This window comes from Macrobrachium nipponense, chromosome 6 (genome assembly GCF_015104395.2).
Source record: "Macrobrachium nipponense isolate FS-2020 chromosome 6, ASM1510439v2, whole genome shotgun sequence".
NCBI classification, from domain to species: Eukaryota; Metazoa; Arthropoda; class Malacostraca; order Decapoda; family Palaemonidae; genus Macrobrachium; species Macrobrachium nipponense.
The window spans coordinates 45,138,508-45,162,642 of NC_061108.1; the positions used below are offsets into that span (position 1 = coordinate 45,138,508).

General features: G+C 39.2%; 1 protein-coding gene across 1 annotated transcript in view; it reads right to left on the minus strand.

Annotated features, from left to right (window-relative positions):
* Window positions 1-15,030, minus strand: part of LOC135216733 (small ribosomal subunit protein uS10m-like) — a 74,240-nt gene extending 59,210 nt beyond the window's left edge. Inside the window, exon 1 of the mRNA XM_064252197.1 lies at window positions 14,776-15,030. Within this exon, the coding sequence (XP_064108267.1) occupies window positions 14,776-14,823 (48 nt within the window). The 5' untranslated portion in view covers window positions 14,824-15,030. The remainder of the gene's footprint in view (window positions 1-14,775) is intronic.
* Between the last annotated feature and the right edge of the window lie 9,105 nt (window positions 15,031-24,135).

Sequence of the window (24,135 nt, forward strand, 5' to 3'; positions counted from 1 at the left end):
CGTAGTATTTGTAAAAATACTTTCACATATGATTTTTGTAATTACAGGTTATGATTATTATTAGTTATTGATTTGAAAAATATTAATAAACATATTACGCCATAATATGCTACCCCAAAAAAATCTCTCATCTCAGTAAAGGAGAGAGAGAGATAGAGGGGCGAGAGAGGAGGAGAGAGGATGAAAGAGAGAGGGATGGAGATGAGAGATGAGACGAGAGAGAGAGAGGAGAGATGGGGGGGAGGGGGGGTTGGTGGAAATTTCATGCCCACTTGATGGCAGCAACAAATCAGCTCCTTCCCCCTCCGGTCACTTAACTTGATACGTATATCTGAGTTTAGTACCTGGAGTTAGAGAAAGAATCTGACTGGGATTTCCTTCATTCTTCCATAATTTTTTAAATTTATAAGCTAAAATCTTACTAATTCACTATGGTATTTTCTTTAAGGAATTGAATTATTGCTGTATAAAATTAATATTAATATTTGAAAATAGTAAATCATTTATTTATCATACAAAAAAACATACATCTTTGTAGTAGAGAGAGAGAGAGAATTATTAATTTTATTATGTGATATTTAAACTTATTAACTTACTATACAGTATTAATCAAAATTAATATTTGTAAAATTAGTAAATCATTTTTGTATCATAAAAATGTATTTAGTCATGAAAATAAACATCAAAATACACTAATTAGTGATTATTTTCATCGGAAAATTCCGCGAATGGGCGAGTCCGTCCGCAAATAATTGCTAGATATGTTCCAAAGAAAAATCTGCGAATGTGTGAGTCCGCGAATCCGGAGAACGCGAATACGGGGGGAACACTGTACAAATCGCACTGTGAGGAAAACAGTTAAAGCTAATGCGTTCATTTTTTTGTTCGTTGTATTGTATACTAAATTGCGATGATTTTAGCATATAACAAATTGTAAAACGATCAAAGCAACACAGAGAAAATATTATCACAATATGATGCATGAATTTGTAATGCGCACTCAAAAAAAAAGTTTTTTCAAAAATTCACCATAAATCAAAATATTGTGCTAGAGACTTCCTGTTTGTTGCAAAACAAAGGCAATTGATTGAATATTACTAGACTGTAAGTGTTGTAGCTTACAATTGCAGTTTTCGACCATTTCGGTCTAGTTAAAGTTGACCGAACGTGGTCTTTTTTTTCTATTTATCATGATTTATATGAAAATATTTCAAAAATGATTAAAGCTACAACCATGAGTTATTTTAGTTGTATTCTACATTAAATTGGGCACATTTTCATATATAAAACTTTATGTATCGGCTAATATAAAACGGTGCAAACATTACGATAAACTGACGAAAGAATTTCTGATTTTTTTGGCAGAGTTATTGCGGGGATGTAAGGAAAAAGTTTTTTTCAAAAATTCACCATAAATCAAATAATTGTGCTAGAGACTTTCAATTTGTTGCAAAATGAAGGTAAATGATTGAATATTACTAGAATGTAAGAGTTTTAGCTTACAATTGCGTTTTGTGACCATTTCGGTCGAGTCAAAGTTGACCGAAGTTTGAAATTTTGGCACTTATTGTGATTTATATATGAAAATATTTCAAAACTGATAGAAGCTACAACCATGGGTTGTTTTTAGTTGTATTTTACATGAAATTGCGCACATTTTTATATATAAAACTTTTTGTAACGGCTAATATAAAATGGTGCAAAAATTACGACAAACTGACAAAAGAATTTCTGATTTTTTCGGCAGAGTTACCACGCGGACATAAGGAAAAAGTGTTTTTCAAAAATTCACCATAAATCAATATATTGTGCTAGAGTTTTCCAATTTGTTGCAAAATGAAAGTAAATGATTGAATATTACTAGAATGTAAGAGCTTTAGCTTACAATTGCGTTTTTCAACCATTTCGCTTGAGTCAAAGTTGACCAAAGGTTGAAATTTTGGCATTTATCGTGATTTATATGAAAATATTTCAAAACTGATAAAAGCTAAAACCATGGGTTGTTTTTAGTTGCATTCTACATTAAATTGCACACATTTTTATATATAAAACTTTATGTAACAGCTAATATAAAATGGTGCAAACATTACGACAAACTGACAAAAGAATTTCTGATTTTCTCGGCAGAGTTACCGTGCGGACATAAGGAAAGTTTTTTTCAAAAATTCAATTCACCATAAATCGAACTATAGTACTAGAGACTTCCAATTTGTTGCAAAATGAAGGTAAATGATCGAATATTACTAGAATGTAAGAGTTTTAGCTTACAATTGCGTTTTTCGACCATTTCGGTCGAGTCAAATTTGACCAAAAATTGAAATTTTGGCACTTATCGTGATTTATATGAAAATATTTCAAAACTGATAGAAGCTACAACCATGGGTTGTTTTTTGTTGTATTCTACATTAAATTACACACATTTTTATATATAAAACTTTATGTAACGGCTAATATAAAATGGGGCAAAAATTTAGACAAAACTAACAAAAAAAATTTCTGGATTTTTTCTTTTTGGCAGTTACCACTCGGTACATAATGGGAAAAAGGTGGTTTTTGTTCAAAATTCACCATAAATCGATATAATTGTGCTAAGATTTTTACCCAATATGTTTGCAAAATGAAGGTAAACTGCTTTGGAATAATACTAGAATGTAAGAGTTTTAGCTTACAATTGCGTTTTTCAACCATTTCGCTTGAGTCAAAATTGACCAAAGGTTGAAATTTTGGCACTTATCGTGATTTATAGGAAAATATTTCAAAACTGATAAAAGCTACAACCATGGGTTGTTTTTAGTTGCATTCTACATTAAATTGCACACATTTTTATATATAAAACTTTATGTAACGGCTAATATAAAATGGTGCAAACATTACGACAAACTGACAAAAGAATTTCCAATTTTTTCAGCAGAGTTACCGCGCGGACGTAAGGAAAGTTTTTCTCAAAAATTCACCATAAATCTAAATATTGTGCTAGAGACTTCCAATTTGTTGCAAAATGAAGATAAATGATTGAATATTACTAGAATTTAAGAGTTTTAGCTTGCAATTGCGTTTTTTGACTAGTTCGGTCGAGTCAAAGTTGACCGAAGGTTGAAATTTTGGCACTAATCGTAATTTATATGAAAATATTTCAAAACTGATAAAAGCTATAACCATGGGTTGTTTTTTGTTGTATTCAACATGAAATTGCACACATTTTCATATAAAAAAACTCTGTAACGGCTAATATAAAATGGTGCAAAAATTACGACAAAGTGACAAAAGAATTTCTGAGATGTGTCACTGATGCTTTTTAGTGCGAGAAGAAAGAAATTCACGCATGCACGCCTGGGTAACACTTGTAAATAAAACAACAGCTTGATGTGTGAACTCCCAGCATCCTTCAAGGTGCCTGATTAAAAATTTTTTGCCAAGAAGGCCTATAACTATTTTTCTGTGAATATTAAAAAAACTTTTTTGAGTAGACGTATTTTACGTCAATTAAGCACACAACAGACAATTTTAGTCAGCGTAAAATATGTCCAATAGGTGTTTAATAAAAATACTCCTAACAGAAACGGAATCTTGCTAGGCTAGGCTAGGCTAAGATCCGAAACATGCGGTCAGAGTACGGGGTCCCCGTGAAGGCTAAACTAAAATAAAAATGATCAAGCTAGAGCATGAATCAAAATCAAACAGTCATAGATATCATAAAAATACTGCTAAAGGGTAATTTGATGGTAAGGGAGACAAAGGCACACCAAGACCGCCATGCGGTTGGAGAAGAAGCCGGCGCGGGAACGATGACGCTCCCGCTACCTTATCTCACACCAATAATATCAAAACAAGGAAGATCTTCATAAAATGAGATCTAAAAACCTTTAAGCAGGACTTAACTTAGATGCAGAAGCTTGAGACATCTTGAATGGAGTATTCCAAAGACGAATATAGCAATGGCACAGCACAAAAGAAAAACGCTCATGTCTGATACGACGGCTATCAAAGGAATGACGTCACAGGCGTCGGAGGCGCTCACAGTAGTAGTAGAGGGTAGCGAGGGCTATAGTTCGGCTCCTCCGTAGTTGGGGTTATGTCGAAGGAAGAAGCTAAATGGCAAAGGACCTCTGGTAGTGGTATCCACTCGCTCCTTATCTATACCGACACCTTATTAACGGTGAGCGAGCCATTTATCTTGGCATTATATTGTTTCTCTTTTTCTCTAGGATGAATAGCAATATTTATACCTTAGAAATAGTATCAAAGGAACCATTTCACTGAGCGACACAGGTCATCGCCCAGAAATAGATTTATCCTTCGCCAAAATCCCTTTTAAGGGTTAACAAATGGCAGAAAACATTAACACTTCTTGATTATCTCCATCTACATCTCCATAGAAAGCATCCTCTTCTCTCCGTAAACTTCAGCAACATTCTTGGGACCCATGGCTAATAACGTAAGTAATTACGTTCACACACAACACGATAAAGTAACTTCCAGTGCAACGAAAGTGAAATCACTAACACGAATTTATGTTAACAAACGAAATATATGCGAACAAACAAATTCCAGGTGTTTACGATAAGCCTGCCGCAAAAAATTGTCAAAATGGTCAAGGAACGCCTTTACATAGAGGCATGATGGGACAGATGCTGACCAATAGGAGAGCAGGATCTTACGGCGGTGACTAGCATCAGGAACCAATGGGAGAGCAGGAGGATGGTGGCGAGTCTACCGAGTTGGTGGCGCACGAGTTTTAAAATTGTTCTCGGCGGCCCAGGCCAATCTTGGACTTTACCCTTTTGCAACCTGAATTATTTTCGTATACAGAAGCAAAAAAAATCTTTGTCTTTGCTTTCGTAACCTGGATTTTTCGTACGTAGGGACTTTTGTATGTAGAGGTTCCACTGTATAGTACGCAATATCATTTCAGATACATCTTCCATTAGCCCTAAAGAGAGAGAGAGAGAGAGAGAGAGAGAGAGAGAGAGAGAGAGAGAGAGAGAGAGAGAGAGAGAGAGAGAGAGAGCATAAACCTATCATGCTCAGTCTGGGACTAACCTGGAATGAGCTTAATAGAATATTACGTTACAAGTACACAAGATTATTTTTATCATAATAATCTGTTTTTAGTCATAAACACAATTTGAAAAAATGTAATTAGTGAATAAACAGTGCTGCTATACAAAAAAATGCAAATTTGTGATAATTTTATATGCTTAACAACTTCAGTACTTTGAGAGAAAATGGCTATCTTGTGTATACAGTCAGCCCAGCTAATCGTGGACTCTGAATTCATATATGAAGTTAAGTACTCATTATTCGCTGGAAATTTGCATATTAGCAGTATTTTTCTATGAGAAATACCCACAAATTACTGAACTTTCATATCAGTCTCATGATTAAATGCACTTTTTGTGATAAAATGATATTGTTAAGATACAATAAAGTTTGTTCATACTACCTGGGCAGATATATATATAGCTGTATTCTCCCCGAAGTCCGACAGAATTTCAAAACTCCCGGCTCACGCAGTGGTCGGCCAGGTGGTTAGTACCCATTCCCGCCGCTGGGAGGCGGGTGTCAGGAACCATTCCCATTTTCTATTCAGATTTTTCTATTCCCACTGTCTCCTGCGGGGAGGTGGGTGGGAACTTTGATTATATATATCTGCCAGGTAAGTATGAACAAACTTTATTGTATCTTAACAATATCATTTTGTTCATGAAACTTACCCAGCAGATATATATATAGCTGAATCCCACCTTTGGAGGTAGGGAGAGACAGAAAAGGATTTTGGAAACATATTACATGCAGATGAATAACATCTTGGTTCCTTACCTGTTAGCATAGCTGACTTCGTGATTACTGTCACCCAAGTCTGCTACTGCTTTACTAGAGTCTCCAGCAAGGTAGGTGGACCCTATAGCTAGCTGGTGAGTTCTAGATGATCTGTCAACGGGAGCGTGACCACAATGTGACTAGACATTTTGACCATACTATGAGGGCAACGAAGTAAAAATTCACCACCTGACCAGCCTAACAATTTCATTCCCACATCACTTAGGCTAAAGGAAAGGAAGTCCGGCTTAGGCGGACGACCTACAACCATAAAACAATCCATAAAAACTCACCTACCCATTTCCTACAGGGTAGGATGAGTGCTACTTCCAGCCCCCAACAAAGTGTCTGCTGCGACGTATGGTCCAAGCGCATAGCAGTTCTCGTATGTCGTCTTCACATTCCGCAGGTAGTGTGAAGCGAACACCGAGTTGCTGCGCCAAAAGGTGGCACTCAGGAATGTCATTGAGTGCCATGTTCTTTTGGAAAGCTACCGAGGTAGATATAGGTCTCACTTGCAGGGGCATCACTTTCAACAGATCTTTAACATCACTGTCTTCGACAAGATGAATGCGCCTGTCTAATGGTGTCTCTCAAGAAGAATGCCAGAGCATTCTTCGACATCGGCAAATCTGGTCCTTCTGGACCGAACACCATAAGTTGCTAGAAAAGGACCTCGACATTCCTTCGTTCTTTGTAAATAAATCTTGAGAGCCCTGACAGGGCACAGGACTCTCTCTGGTTCGTGTCCAATGATTTCCGCCATACCCTTAATCTCAAAACTTTTGGGCCAAGGGTTAGACGGATTTTCATTTTTCACTAGAAACGTAGGACTTAATGAGCAAACAGCATTATGTCCCCTAAAAGCCAATATGCTTGCTAAAGGCTTGAATTTCACTAACTCTCTTCGCCGTCGCCAGAGTCGTTAGGAAAATAGTTTTCTTAGTAAGATCCCTTAAAGAGGCGTTCTGAGGGGTTCAAACCGATTTGACATTAGGAATTTAAGTACTACATCCAAATTCCATGATGGTAACTTAGGTGAGGAATCTTTATAGTCTCGAAAGACCTTAAAAGATCGTGGATATCCTTATTATTTGCCAAATCAATTCCTCTATGTCTAAAGACTACAGATAACATACTTCTGTAGCCTTTGATTGTTGAGACTGCAAGCTTTAGGTCGTTTCTCAAGTAGAGCAAAAAGTCCGCTATTTGGCTCACAGAGGTCGTGGTAGAGGAAATGCGTGTTCTTCTGCACCAGCTCCTAAACGAAGCCCACTTCGATTGATAGACTCCAAGCGTGGAAGCTCTTCTCGCATTGGCGATTGCTTTTGCAACCGGTCTAGAAAAACCCCTCGCTCTGACCAACTTTTTGATAGTCTGAATGCAGTCAGACTCAGAGCGGGGAGGTTTCCGTGGTATCTCTCGAAGTGGGGCTGTTTGAGTAGATCTGTCCTCATGGGCAATGTCCATCTGGGAAGTCCACTACATTGGTTCATGACCTCTGTGCCAACCACCCCACACCCCTTTGCTGGCCAGTAAGGAGCGATTAACGTCAATCTCGTCCCTTCTGACATTGCAAACTTTTTCATCACTTCTCCCATAATCTTGAACGGGGGAAATGCGTAAAGATCCATCCCTGTCCAGTCCCAAAGAAGTGCATCTATTGCTACTGCTCCCGGGTCTAGCACGGGGGAGCAATACAACGGAAGCCTCTTTGTTCTCGCTGTCGCAGACGTCCACTAGAAGGACGTCCCCATAACTTCCACAGCTCTCGACACACATCCTGATGCAGAGTCCACTCGGTCGGCAGCAGTTGACCCTGCCGACTGAGGAGATCTGCCCGGACGTTCTCCACTCCTGCAACGAACCTCGTTAGAATCGTTACTTTCTGAGTTTCTCGCCCATAACAAGATCTCTCTTGCTAGGTTGAACAATGATCGCGGTGAGGTGCAGTCCCTCCTTGGCGTTTTTATGTATGACAGAGCTGTGGTATTGTCTGAATTTATCTGCACTATCTTGTTTGAGACTTTTCTTGAAAAACTGAAGTGCCAAGTATATGGCCGCCAGTTCTTTGAGATTTATGTGCCAGAACACCTGTTCCCCTCTCCAGGTGCCTGACACTTCCTCCCTCCCTAGTTGTAGCTCCCCACCCGGTGGTGGACGCGTCGGAGAACAACACTAGGTCGGGGCTCTGAAGTTTGAGGGAAGTTCCTTCCGAAAGCTTCACAGGATCGAGCCACCACTTTAGGTGATCCTTTACCTCCTTTGGGATCCTCAAAATTGTCTCCAAATTTTCTTTTTGTTTGTTCTCCCAATTCTCCTTCAGGAAAAACTGGAGAGGTCTGAGATGTAGTCTCCCCAAGGAAACAAACTTCTCCAGCGAGGAAATGGTGCCCAGCAGACTCATCCATTCCCTCACCGAGCATGATTCTTTCCTTAAGAAGACTGATATTTTTTCTAATCCTTGCTGTTGCCGTCCCTGGGACGGAAAAGCTCGAAAAGCCACTGAATCCATCTGAATCCCCAGATACACGATGAACTGTGTGGGGATCAGCTGCGACTTTTCGAAATTCACTAGAAGTCCCAGGGACTTGCTAGATTAAGGTTGATTGAAGGTCCTTCAGACACCTTTCTTTCGACGATGCTCGCAATGAGCCAGTCGTCAAATATGATATAGAGAGATCCTTATGTTTGCAAGATGAAGCCACCTCGCCACATTCTTCATTAGAATTGTGAAAATCATTGGTGCCGTACTCAGACCGAAGCAAAGAGCTCTGAATTGGAAACTCTTCCCTTCATGACAAAACGCAGATATTTCTTCGATCGGGGATGTATCGGGACGTGGAAATATGCGTCTTGCAGGTCCAGTGATACCATCCAGGTCGTTTTGTCTTAAGGCCGCAAGCACTGACTGAGGTGTCTCCATCTTGAACGTCTGTCTCTCTATAAAAAGGTTTAGACTGCTCACATCTAAAACTGGGCCGCCAGCCTCCCGACTGTTTCAGCACCAGGAATAACCTGTTGTAGAAAACCCGGGGACTGAATGTTCCTCGACTTGTTTCTATTGCTTTCTTCTCGAGCATTTGTTCTATCAGATCGTACAAGATCTGTTGTTTTTCTCCATGGTACGAGGGTGATAGATCTATAGGTGTTGTGCACAAGGGAGGAGGCTTCAGGAAAGGTATTTTGTATCCTCGCTCGATGACGTTGAGTGACCAGCTGTCTGCCTCTATCTTCTTCCAAGCTTCTGCAAATAAATGAAGCCTGGCACCTACTGGCGACTGAAGGACTTCCTCCTCATTTTTTACCTCTGGACTTAGACTGAGCTCTTGCCTCTAGAGAGTCCTCTTCCTCTAGGAGAAGGTCTAGAGGATGCTCCACCTCGAAAGGGCTTTATTTTCTTAGAAAACTGGGTTCGTGTTGAAGTCGAAGGAACCGCAGGACGTCTAGAAGATTGTGCTAATAGATCCTGAGTAGCTTTTTTTTCCTGTAGACTTCCAGCTACATTCTTTAATCATAGCCTGGGGGAAGAGAGGTCAGAAAGAGGGGCGAAAAGCAATTCTGCCTTCTGTGTTGGAGACACTGCTTTGGTAGTAAACGTATTTAACAGTAGATAGCTCTCTTTTTCAGGAGCCCTGCACAAAAATGTGAAGCCAATTCCTCTGAACCCATCTCTGACGGCCTTTATCCATACAAGCGAGAACACTGGATAGCTCCCCCAAGCTAATTGAGTATTGACACGAGAGAATTAGTGTCAAGCAGCCCCAAACACCAGTCTAAGAAATTAAATACTTCAATTGTCCGAAAAAGACCTTTCAGATGGTGGTCTATCTCCGCCGGTGTCCATGTTATTTTAGCTGACGAAAGAAGAGACCTTCTTGGTGCGTCAACCAGACTGGAAAAGTCACCTTGAGCCGATGCGGGAGCTCTTAACCCGACATCCTCACCTGTATCATACCAGATCCCAGCCTTGCCGCAAAGTCTTGAAGGAGGCTGGGTAAAGGAAAACTTTCCTTGAGCTTTTCTAGACTCCATCCAATCTTGCACCTTCTTAAAAGCTCTCTTAGTTGAAAGAGACTTTGTCATTTTAACAAATCCAGGAGTCTTATTTGTTTTGACAACGAAAACTGAGAAGGAGGCGACCGAGGTGCTGCGGGTTGAAACTCTTCTCCAAATGAATCCCGAAGCAATCGAACCAAAACTTGATAATCGGATGAATCTGACACAGCAGGTTGATCCTCTTCCGTTTCCTCTGAAATATTACTTAATCCTTCCTCATCTATAGGAGTGACCAAGGGGACTCCCGAAGCTGGTGGTACAAGTCCTTTCACTCCGAGCTTTAATGAAGATCGTTGTTTAGACGTGCATGGAGCATTCTGAATATTAATATCTAAAGATTCAGATAAAGCGGTACCAATTTCTTGCTCATTCTCTCGATGGGAGTCCCTTCGAAAAGCCGATTGCAGTTGAGGTTCCATACTAATACCTTGCTGTGATACCTGATGGATATGAAACAAAGCGTCTGTTTGAACGTCTCGCTTGGCATCCGTCCGAGCGTCAAGCTTGGCGTCCAGCCGAGCGTCACGCTTGGCGTCCAGCCGAGCGCCACGTTTGGCGTCCAGATGAGCGTCACGCTCGACGCTCAGCCGAGCGCCCGTTTGGCGTCCAGATGAGCGTCACGCTCGACGCTCAGCCGAGCGTCCCGCTTGGCGTGCCAGGTGAGCGTCACCGCTCGGCGTCCCTCCGAGCGCCACGCCTGGCGTCCATGTGAGCGTCACGCTCGACGTCTGTCCGAGCGTACCGCTTGTCTAAACAGGCGTCCCTGTGAACACTCCGCTCCTTCCAAGCCGAACTAGGAGCGTCGAGTTTCTCAGCTGTATACGACCTCGTTGCGTATCATAGATCGTCCGTTCTTGTATAAAGCGAGCCTCGAGAGTCTGGGCGAAATCCTCGTAGGAAGTTTTTCATGCCCTTTCTCCAACTGCAGGTGAGACATACGAAATCTAGAATGAGTTACTCACAGGCGAAAAGAGAACGATCGGTCCACCCGTGCGGGAGACCTCTTAGATCTTTTAATCGTAATCTATCATCTTTTCTTCTCGGACGAATTTCTGATTCTCTCTCAGCCAGCAACGAAGCAAGTTGTTGTTGCATCGACCTGATAACACTCTTTGTAGTAGAAGATTCTTTTTCAGGAGAAAAACTGATCCTATGAGAAGGCGAGGGGCGAGGGGAAGCCCTATCCCTTCTCACCGGACCCGTTCTTCTATTCTTAGAAGGACTAGGCCGCTCCAAGGCGTCCTCGTCAGATGACATCATAATTCTCCTTTGAGGAGTCCATGCAGCTAAACTTTCCGGTGAAGACCGCAAACCAACAGGCGAAAAAGGACGTGAAGCGTCTTCTTCACTGCGATCGAAGACTCTGGCCGCTTGTGCGACACCTTGAGTTTTTGATCTTTTTTGCGGTGGAGAGTAATCCAAGTCTCGAGGCGAAGCCCGTAACGAAGAAGCAGCGCAAAGAGACTCTGCGCCCTCCTCTGAGAGACTACTGACGATAGCCGCCTGTGCGACATTTAACGTCATAGCTCTTTTCAGAGGACGTGAGCGTCTTCTCATGCCCTCCAAATCCGTTAGGGAGAGGACGGGCCTCCCGAGGACGAAAAGCACTCGCGGAGGATACGCGCACTCGCACACTCTTTGGCAGCCTGGGGATCGTCTACAGGTTCTGCCGAAGGGACGCCAGATCGGTGGGGGTTCCCCGTAACCCTCCTGCGGCTTTCGACATGTCCGTCTTCCTGGGCTTGGAAGTTCGACAGAGGTCCAGGCCTAGAGGCATTATAGGGCCGATCTGACGCCCCCTCCACAACACTGGGGGCACTTTCACTGCACTTTTGTTCACTAATAATGCTTTTACCCTCCAAAGCGAGCACTTTAGATTCTAGGTTTCGTATTGATTCCAGAATCGTAGAAAGGGCATTGTCTTCCACTGATTTTTCAGGGCCCGAAGGCACAACATTTTCAGGGCCCGAAGGCACAACAGATTTAGGTGTACCAACTACTGAATGTATAGTCGGAGAAACCTTACTTACCCTTACTTCTACTGACTGATACATCCTGGAGGAAGATCTCCGTATCCTATCACGCTCCAATTTCCGCACATAGGATTCATAAGCCACCTTCCAACCCGAATCAGACAGACATTCACACTCCTTACAACGGTCATTTATAACACACGTATGTTTTTCTTCTACAATTATTACATATTGTGTGTGGGTCTACCGAACCTTTCGGTAGTCTCACCTTACAACCTTCCATACAACACACTCTGGTGCTAGATAAACTAGTCCCAGACATCTTAGTTAAAGGAAAAAACCAAACCAAATTCAAATCCAATCCACTATCAGCGTAAGCCTAGTCACAATCCACGTTCGATAACCAAAAAAACAAACAGGATACTCAAGTAACAGAGAAGTTTCGAAAATCCTAGACGGAGGTGTTGAAAACAGTTGTTTTTTATCAACACCGGCGACAGAAAAAACAAAAATCTGAATAGAAAATGGGAATGGTTCCTGACACCCGCCTCCCAGCGGCGGGAATGGGTACTAACCACCTGGCCGACCACTGCGTGAGCCGGGAGTTTTGAAATTCTGTCGGACTTTGGAGAAATACAGCTATATATATATCTGCTGGGTAAGTTTCATGAACAAAATTATTTTTATAAAGCAGGTATAAGCATTTTTAGTGGGGTTTTCACGAGTTTGAACTACCAAATGGGCAGTTTTTAGCATTTTTATAGGGGTTCAAAGTATTTGCAGATTCTAGCTATTTGTGGGGGGATCTGGTATGCATCCTCTGCAAATACTGGGGGTCCACTGTACAGTACAGGGGTAATTTGATTAGCTGTCAAACGTTTTGTAAGACATTTATTTATAGTAATTAGTATTAATATTTTGTATTAAACATTACAAAGATATTTTGCTGTTTACATTAATATATTTTTAAATTATTAAATCATTAATATAAGCATTTCAGGGGGCATATATACCTAAGAATACATAACAGTTGTAAAGGGGTATTAACCTAAGATGACTTAGGATGTTTTGGGATGATGATTTGGGGTGTATTTTTGTTTGAAATGATATGAAATGTTTTAGTATGATAATTGAAGGTAGTATATTTTTTTTTAAACAAGCAAAAACTGAACATTGAAATTGAAATGTTATTAGTTTAAGGAGTACTGGATATTTGGCAGTTATAGGCTAGTTATAAGCACTTTTAGAGGGGATTTTTAGATTTCCATGGAATTTGCATTTCTGCAGTAGGTTCTAGAATCTGTTCTCATATGAAAGTGGCAGAGAACTTTTTAAAGAAACTGTCTCTTACAGCTTGCCCGACTTCAGACTTGAATTTATGTTCAAGGCATATTGAAAACAATGAAAGAAAGATCCCACTGGGAAATCGTGATTAACGGCTAGTCAGCAAGAGCTCAAAAACAGCAAATCAAAGACCTACTTCTACAGGGAGACATCCCTTTGCCTAGCCTACACAATAATATCACAATCTGGAGCCAGGGGGAAGGAGGAAGGAATCCCACCCCAATCTAACATCATAAAACATCTAACAGGTTTTGCCATATCCTTAGCTTAGCCTGAGCAATGTGATACCCTATTACACAAAGCAGTGAGTAATAACTATTCACCATCATTAACCTACTACCTAGTATCTGAGGTTTAAGGTAGGTATGTCTGATTAGGTCATTAGCTATATTGCCAAACTTCTTCCTGACTTATAATCTGGCTAACCATCAATTCGGGGTTCTTTAATCTGGTTATAAAATAATTCTGTATCCCTCCCTCCCACACATTCTATCATTACTAGAGGATCAAGAACACTGTTTTACCCTCACCTTATCAGTTACTTTTATTAATGAGTCTGGGCTAAATTTTGGGCCTTTTTAATAGGTAATTCATTTAAAATCGAAATTAAATCATCATTATCCAACCATGGGATCAAAACAGTTTAATAGTAGGAATTAAATTCTTTGCTTTTATTGTAACATTTTTCCTACTACCTAGCTATAAATCATCATCTACACATTATCACATTTCAGTTCTTTCACTCATTTTCCATCTTCATGGTTAGATGCACCGAACAATAGAGTCCAACTGTTTAACCTTTCTGACCTGGCATACCAAAGGAAGATGTGGCACCATGTCTGCCACATCTACATGATATCCTATCTTTAGGTGATGGTTTTGTGAATCAAACCTGGATAGTTTAGTGTTTTGCACCACCGCCACACCGGCCAGGGCCAAGGTCACGGCATCCTAAGTGAGGTAAGGTAGGTAAGTTCTGGTTAGGTAGGCCAGGACCTAGCATTCTAGTTAAGGTTACTAGCTAGGTTTGCTTATGTCTGCGAAACTTGTCCCACCGTTCTACAATTACCCCCATAGTCCCTTTAGTAGTTTGAGTGTAGGGTTATTCTAGGTAGTACCTAGTAGCCCTGACCCTTCACTGCATTCACTCTCATACCAAGCATTCTACATTGAAGGAACTGGCCCTCAAATGAGAACCCAATTTTAAATGAGAATTAGGTAGTAGGCTAGGTAGGTTACGTTGGGAGGGGGGATAGCGACTCATACCTAGCCCTACTAGGCTAGTGAGGTCACATTTAGGGGACAATAAAGATCAGCCCCCAGGCTGGGGAAAAATATCTAGGTACTAGGTAGTAACTAGTAGTAGAACAATCGCCGAAGTTTTAGTATAATTCCTGAAATAAAGTTACCACCTACTACCTAGGTACTAGTACTACCTAGGTATAGCCTAGTCTTAGCCCACCAAAACCTACCTGGTTTAACTAGCAGATAATAGTACTAGCCTAGCCTAATCTTCAATACTTTCAAAAGTTTCATCGAGTAAATAGCTATCTAACTACATTTTTTCTAATATACTTACAGTATAATTGGTCTTGGTATCGATAAAGATACCCGCTAATTTACTCATTGCTAGAAGAATAATTACAAGCAGCAAACGGGTCTAAGTGGTAGTAGTAGTAGTAATAGCGATTTTCCTCTGAAACGGCTCCATTATTCGTCATATCCCTCTGTGTTTAAGTTTGTGGAGTCCTTCATACCACGTATCTTTGATAAATTCTGTCTTATATCCAGTTTACTCTTACGGTAAATCTGCAAATAAAAGATTGTTAGCTATCAACTCCTCTTTGTTTTCTTGATATGGCTGGTGCAGTAAAGGACCCCTTACACTGAACGACTGCCTGTATCGTTTGCAAAAACGTGTATGGGCCTGTCTGAATGCTAAAGTTGGCGGAGCTTCGTGTCTGATCGATCTCGGTGGGAATCTGTCACGACCAGGTTGCTGACTGGCGACTTTAAGTCTGTCCTGCACAGGTCATTCAATGCATGGGTTTGTCTGCTGATATAACGCTATCGCGCGCGTCTCTTCTAGAGATAATAGTTTTCTAGACAAACTCTGTTCAGACTGAAATCGGTGCAGACTGTATGTGTGGGTCGATAACGACAATCGTTCAGTGTATGGGGGGCCTTAAGAAATGGTCTAAGTTGTCAGTTATTTCTTCACAGCACAAACATTTTGTATCTTCCCCCTTGAATGTGTTTTCCTCATATTTTCTATAGATTTTTAAGATTGTTTTGTCATTCATTTCTGTTAGCCATGTTTTTTTTTTTGTCCCAGTCATTTATCATTCCTTCTAACTGCTTACCTTTCACTAATTCAAATTACTTTAGTTTATGTTTAACTCTTTCAGGTACTCTTATATTTGTAGAATCCAATGGTTTCCTTGTAGGTGTATGGTAATTTCATATAGGTGCCTATTTCCACCACTCTCAAGTGTATGCCTCATATAGAATAATTTATTCTTTATGTCCCGTGAGTGGCAGGAAGAAGCCTCTATTTCAGATCTTAAAGCACAACTTGCTGTGTAGTACCTGGATGCCTTCAGCACTATCATGTACACTTGATTATCTATTTTTTCTTAGTTCATTTATATCTCTCTTGCAGAGTTTCATGACGTACATGGCATACATGAAGGATGGCATCGCTAATCCTTTCCAATACATCTTCCCTGTCTTCACCCTGCTACAGCATTAGCCATGTTTGCGCTCTGCTTTGTTGTAATTAGGGCCCTTTTTATAATTTTGTCCTCTGAAGCAGTCTTTCGTGTTTTTTATTGTCTCAGCCAGGTGTCTTATCTGCTTTACTATTTTTTTTTATTCCTTCTATGTGCTGCATATTTTTTACATCGTCAGCCATGAGTTTTGTGGCTTTTGTTATTTTTTCAAGGGAGTGTGTTTGGAATAATCCATCATCTGTATATAATAGTGCCACGATCGTTATAATTTCATTCTTGAATCCTTCCATTATACTTTCCAATTTTTCAATGATGAAGTAAGTTATTAACAGAAAGGATATGTTTGATCCATTATACCCCTACCTTATGCCATTTGTTACATTTAGCTCCTCTTGCTCTACATTGTTAAGGCAGACTTGTTTTGTCATTTGCTTATATATTCTTCGTAACTGCACTTACTGCTGTCTCTGCACGTAGTCTATATTTCATCATGACCTCTGTAAGCTTTTTCATGCTTACTGTCGCGAAAAAATTAGTGTACAATTTTTTTCGCGATAAAGAACTCCAGCTTGAGGACTTTCCCTCTAATTTTCCCCCAGTGGCGGCAGAAATGCGATGGTTAAAAATTTTGCAAATGTTTTTTAATCGATTTATCATTTCACTTAATTTTTCGGCATCATAAACAGGTATTTGATGTTGTTGTGCTTTTTTTATTTAGTAGTTTGTCGAGTTAGTCACATGATGGAAAATTTGAAATCGAACTATAGAAAAGACTAGTTGGCAGTGCTATAAACGCGCGAACATAAGTTCGAGCGCCGGTTCTACGGGCCGAACAAGGGAAAGGCCCGTGCCAACAAGTGTTAGCTTAATACCACAACAATTCGAGCGCCCTCTCTAATTTAAAATTTGTAAATTAACTTTCTTCGTCCTTGTGTATGGACTGGTGACTCCTTGTTGGTAAATCTATTACCCCCTAATATCGGGCCTGAGAACCCATCCCTAAACGGTCGCCAAAGAAACTCCGCGACATCTACTGAATCAGGTGCGTTTTTGAAAATCTATTAATGCCACAAATAACTGATCTTATCTGTTTTGTGTGTTTCTTGCTTGCAATATTCCAAAATGCACAAATTATCAATTCTTCTTCTCCCTTTAGTAATGCCTGATTGTAGTTCATACGTCTTCATCTTCCATATATTTCTAATGTGTTTTTTTAGTTTTTAAGATCCCATAAAAATTTTATATGGTGCATTAGTTAGTTCTGTAGTGCTGGCTTAAGATCTTTAACCGTGGGGTGATGGTTCTTAGGTGTTGTAAAAGACAATGTCTTTTCAATGTTTTTATTATCATTAAACAACTTGATAAGATCCCTACGTATGTCAATCAGTGTAGAATTCTTTGGCCTTTCCACCAATATATAAATCATGTGTACACAGACTACGTCTGTGCATATTATCATTTGTAGTCTGTAAACAAACACAAATTGTCAGCCTCAGTATTCAGACCTCTGTCGACCTGACCTAGGTACTACATGCCCATCCTCACCTGTCATTGTATACCCTGCTCTCGGGTGTTATTGCCTTTTTTTTCGTTTTGCTCCGACGATAACTTTTTAGATTTCCTTACTGGCTATTTCTGACTCGTCAGGACTCGCTTTTATCAATCTTTTTCTCCCACTGATGGGTACCTTAGGGTTAAAGGGGTTTGTAACTTGCCTGTTCACCTTTCATTCACCTGCATCCCCATTGATATCATAATAAAGGCTTACCTCATATCCTTAAAACACCTTTCCACCTGCAAAATATTCCATATGACCTACGGGCTGCTCTATGAGCAAGAGCCCGTGCGGGCATAAGCCCAACTTAATCTCAAACAACAACAATAAAGCATCAGTACCCAGATACCTGTCAATTTATGTCCTCACAACTGGTGACCTCCGGGATTTGACGGTAAACAGCGGTTTTGGCCTTGCCATTAATACACTCACTACGGCCGCTTACCTTCAGAGAACCTTTAATGGAATCGCACGGCCATAGGCGTACGAGGTGAAGTTCATTCGGGTGGGCAAGACCAAATTTGCCCGAATCTTAAAAAACCCAAGTTTTTTCTTTCTTTCTTTTTTTAATCACCATATTTGTGTAACAAATACCAACAGATGTTAAATTATATACAGCAGGTACAAATTTGAAAGTTTGGCAAAACTACATAGCTATTCTATTCTTTATTCAGATTATATATATTTATCCACTTATGTATGCTTTCAAACTGAAATTCACTCAAATAATATAACGCCGAGACAACTTTTAAGATATTACTCAACTTACAAAAGGAACATCCTATCAATATGTATTTTTATATTATTTTTCACGAAAAAAGGCATGACTAGCAAGATCACCGACTATGTGAAAATATATACAAATTCTGTTGCAGTTAAAATTACCATTTGATAGAAATACAGAATTAAGTATAATTACGTAAATGTGTAACTAATTACTTTCCTATTAAAGTATCATTACTCCAAGCCTGTACAAATAGTCTAATTCAGACGAAAATCTTTATTACACTACATTTTATAGCTTTAGAGATAAATTAAAAGAACATTTTGTCTCTTCCCTTTTGTTTGCCAAATACATATATTATGGTGTTCATATCTATCCTGCTGGGATAACCTCTTTCATTGCAGAGATGTCCTAATGCTGAGACCCTATCCTGACCCATGATAGATCTAAGGTAAGTCTTGAGTCTTCTCAAGCACGAGAATGGCCTCTGCTGAACAAGATGTTGCGGGTAAGGTTGCCAGGGTTCTTCCATCTCACTGAAGTGTGGCAAAGCTTCACACAGAGAATTTGAGTAAAGATACATTATCACTTTATTTGCAGTATTCAAATCCACGCCTTCCATATTGTGAAAAATGGCAGTTTCAGCCATTAGGATGTCTTGATCCACATTGTAGAATTCAGACACTGCCTTGAAATCATTCTCTACTGCGTTCCCTAATATCATTTTTGCCAGGGATGTCAGGATATGTGTATCCCTGCTTGCAAATTTCTCTCTCATTTCAGTGAGAACTCTAAGGCATCATAGTAAGAAATCCTGGCTCTTAGATGGTCTGTAAAGGAGATTGGTTCTTCAGGAGTTTCTCCTGAGAGTGCTTGCAGCCTCTTGGATGGTTTCTTGCGGCGCTTTTTAGTTTCCACCTATTCAATGTCTGGTGCAATTTCAATTATGTTTGTTGCAGTTTTTTCTGGCTTATTTCCAAATGAGAGAAATATCTTCCTGCACTTTTTTAGGGTTTCTAGTGCAGCATCACAAGTGATCTTTGCAGTCATCACGTCAACGTCATGACTCTGCAGGTATCTAGCCAGGGCAATTGTGTTGGAAAAGATCACTTTCAAAGTGTGCAAGCCAAGGATGAACTGGAACTCAACCATAGCTTTGACAAGACCCTTTGCATCCACAGAAGTTTTGGCATCTTTTTCCTTGGTCAACTCTATTAGAGCAAGTAGAATTCTCTCAGTTTTCACAGCCTCCCATCTACAGGACCAGCGTGTCTCACTTAGAGACTTCAATTTGATGTATGGACTGTATGGTGTTTGGTCAATTTCTGGCATGTGTACAGAACTGAGAACATTCTCTCGCTTAGGTATATTAAAGAAGTTGTGGATGAACTGGACAACTCCAAGAGCATTCCTGATGATAGCATTTTCCTGCAATGTATGATGTAGTACAAGGTTGAGTAAGTGCCCATAACAGTGGACATAGATGGCCTTGGGTGCAACCTCTTGTACTCTTGTAGCCAAACCTTTCTCATTAGTCTTTATCATGTACTTATTTGTACCTTTATATCCATTACTAACTGTGTTGCCTAACTAAATTATCTGGCAATAATGTTATGGAAATAACGGCTAGCATATCGTATATTACTAATAACGAACGATATACGTTATCTAACAGAAAAATATGATAATATCATCGGCACAACGACTTAAAGAGACTTTTCAAGACTGTGTTCTCCAACCATGAAATCAACAGTGGATGCATTTCAGCTTGCTGAAGGTGAGACTCGAGCTTTCTCTCTCTCTCTCTCTCTCTCTCTTGCACGACATAATTGTTCATAATATTAACTTCTAACATATTCTATAACTACCATACATATTACTTATATATACTCAATTGTAATGGTAATTCACATGCGATTATTTATTATTTGATTACAAATACAGGTTTATATTTATTTTTATTCTTCTGCTTATTTAAAAAAAACCTTTCCCGAATGCCCAAATATCTCAACCATTTGCCCGACAAGTTTATTTTTACTTTTATTCTTGTTATTTAATTATTTTTTATATAAAAAAATTCCTTGCCCGAATAACGACTGATTTGCCAGAACTTAAGCCGATTCCTGGACGGGGGTGGGGGGGGTGGGGGGGGGTTTGGGGGACGCGAGCAATTGCCACCCCAGGGCGTGTTGCCAGGATTGTGGGCTACTTATCGCAAATTGGGCTACTTTTTACAGCTTCTTGCGACCAAATTTCACAACTTGCTACTTGCTACTTTTTGGGCTACTAGTGGTTTTAATTGGGCTACATTTGGGCTACTTTTTATTTTATATAGATTTTTAATTTAGTTTAACTGCAAATAAGCAAAAGCTTATTTTTATTTGTCTGTTACAAGGATTATATATATTTTTTAACTATGTATAGAGATTGATATAATAAGCTTATATATCAACCTTATGCTTCAATGTTTGTTCATCAGCACGTATATCGAACTCGTATGGTACATGTATTCTACAGCCTTCATCTTGAGTAAACGTTTTGTGTGACGGTTGCAAGTTTTCTAGTGTTGCCGGTTGCGGAATTTTCAGCATCTTTATGGGAGAATTTTTCCTATTTTGTGGGATTTTTTACCATGAAATTTGATTAAAACCTTAAATCTTGTATTTGAAGATTTATATTTTATGGATTTTTTCCACAATATATTGGCGAAAAAGGGTTATTTGGGTAATGAAGATATCGAAAAAATTCTCAAACGGCAACTCTGTACGGCAAGTCAACACTGAGTCAAATCATCAGTTTCAGTTGAGATTTCGATGGTTACGCCTAGTGGTGACAATAACATAGATAAGAGTGCGAACAAAATGGGGAAGTGGGGCAAAATATAACAAGGGTTTTCAACATTCATGGTTAAAAGACCCCATTTTTGAAAAATGGATCGAAGAAGTTAAAGGTGATGCAAATAAAGCTTACTGCAAGCTATGCAAAAGCGAACTAAGGGCCCACAAAGCTGATTTGAAGAAACATAGTGATTCTGTAAAGCATAAACAAAACATGTCAAAAATATCTTCCAAACAAAATTTTGAAAACTATGGACTATTTCACAGGAGACAAAGTTACCCGACTTGAATTACAGCTTTCAGCTTATATTGCGTGTCATTCATCAATTAGATCAATTGATCATTTATGTGATATTCTGAAGAAGGATATGCCTTGTTCCTCAAGCTCTGAGAATATTAGATTACATAGAACGAAATGCACCGCCATAATAAAGAAGGTTCTGTCCCCAGTACTCTTAAAAGAAATAGTTGCAGACATAAAAGAGATTCTGCATTTTCATTAATCATAGATGAATCAACAGATATTGCTTGCATAAAACATTTGTGTGTTTGTGTTCGCTATTACAGTTCATTACACAACAAGATAGTGTCTCAGTTCCTAGGACTAATCCCCAGTTGACAAGTACCACAGCAGAAGCTTTTACTCAGCACATAAAGGATTATTTTCAAGAAATCGGTGTGGATTTGAATAAATGCTTTGCAATAGCGACAGATGGTGCTCAAAATCTTTGTGGATGTCATTCTGTGTATAGCTTATGAAAAAAGATATTCCTAATCTCATTCTTTTAAAGTACCTGTCATTCACTTCATTTAGCTTGTTCTTTCACGCATCAGAAGAAATGCCATCTTGTATTGATTATATACTTAGAGAAACATATAACTGGTTCACAGATCGGCGTTGAGAAGAGAGGATTATATGAAAATTTATAAGCTGATTCGATGGATGGGAAGGATCCTCTGCAATTAATACCTTTATCTGGCACCCGTTGGCTAGCCAGAAGCAACAGTGTAAAGAGAGTTCTTGATCAGTGGGATGCATTGAAAACTCACTTTCAGTTTGCAGCTTCTTCATGTGATAAATATGTATCTAGAGAACTTCTACTCTATGTACTCTGACCATAAAAATGAACTCTACTTGACATTTCTAAGACCCATTCTAAATGATTTCGAGAGGATAAACCTTGCTTTTCAAAGAGAAGAAGCAGATCATTGTAGCCTACTCAGAGAGCTAGAGTGTTTTTACATTGGTGATGCTGAGAAGAGTTTACTTTCAAATATGTTAAGCTTGAAGTTGATCTGAATATGTCGTCCATAATTTTTCTCCCTTTGTAAAAAAAAAATGTTGATTTTGGTTGAATTCACCTCCCTCGTATCCAGTAAGAAAAAACAAGCCAAATTTAATTTCAGAGCAAGAATTGCACGATGTAAAATCAAGATGCCACAAATTCCTTTTAAGAGCATGTAAGGAAAACTACTTTCTCGTCTTCCTGAAAACATGGAGACCTTAAAGAAAATAAAGAACCTTTCACCAACTGTCTGTTTAAGCCACACACGGCCACCTTTCTCTGAACTACCTTTAGAACTAGCTGATCGCTTTGAAATAGCAGATATTGAAGGTCAATGGCGAACTTTGTTGAACCTAGACTGGAATAACATTTGTGATGGAGACATCCCAACTTCAGGAAATCAGTTTTGGACAAAGGCAATTGGTGTAACTAATGCGGGAGGTGACTTTATTTTAAAAGATATATCGGAGTTTGCATTAAAAGTGTACAGCCTCCCCATAAGTAATGCTCTAGTAGAAAGGGTTTTCTCAAGAGTAACAAGCGTAAAACCAAGTTGAGAAATCGAATGGGCCTAGATCTCTTAACCTCAATATTAAGGATAAAGACCAGTTTGGAATTAAATGGTAAATGCTGTCAGGATTTGGGGAACCGAAAAGGTCCATGCTAAATTTTGACTCAACAATCTACAAAAATGAAAAAAATGAGGAAAATGAAGAATGTCTAGTTGGATGATTTGCTGCATATATTTGATTAATTTTCAACAAAAGAAATAGAAAAGAATTTTATTTACTGTATTTTCATGAAATAAAATGAGAGATTGTTTTTCAAAATTTCATTTTTGAAAGATTAAGACAAGATTAAGACAATTTTATTTTAATTTTCCAAACAAAAGAATCTATTTAGTTTAATTGCAAATATGAAACATTTCGGAAGTTTACGTTTGAAACAATTGATTTTCAAAACAATTATATATACTATGGTTTAAAAAAAGAAACTGAAAGATTTGTTTAAAAATATTTTCACTAGCAAGATAGCCAAGCAGGACCAAACAAAAACTGTAGGTAAGTAAATCATATAAATGTTTTTATTGATATATATATATATATATATATATATATATATATATTATATATAGATATATTATATATACAGTATATATATATATATATATATATATATATATATATATTAATAAAAATTGGGCTACTTTAACTCTAAATTTGCGATTTTTTGGAAGCGTTTGGGCTACTTTTTGAAAATATATCTGGCAAGCTCCCCCTGGCCGGTACACCTATGCACACGGCGACACAAAATCTAGGTCCCCGAAAGCCACTAAGGGACTCATTACGGTGCATCTTCTTCGAACAGTTTGGCTCCCGCTATTAACGACACATGTTGACTGCATTCAAAGTCATTAATGGAACCACACGGCATCTAGTCTTGACTTCTCACTAACTCGACATCATTCACGGACTAAGTACGGCTCTTTTGCGTTTTGGTGTGTGAGACAGCTACAATGACAGAGTCTGAGGTACACAGTTCTTCCGAGGACACTCAGATCCTCCACAATACTCTCACGTCGACGAGAGTATTAATCGGCCCAACAGTAAAACTGCCACCATTCTCACAACAGAATACGGTGTGGCGGGATCACAAGCTAAAAAAAACAAGTGCAAACCCTCCCCACATTAACCTAATCGATCCACCTTCCAAACCCACCCTCAGTCACACTTTCTTCTTTACACAACAAATACAGCAGGACAATTGACCTACACCCATACAAAACAAAACAAAACATGTGTAAG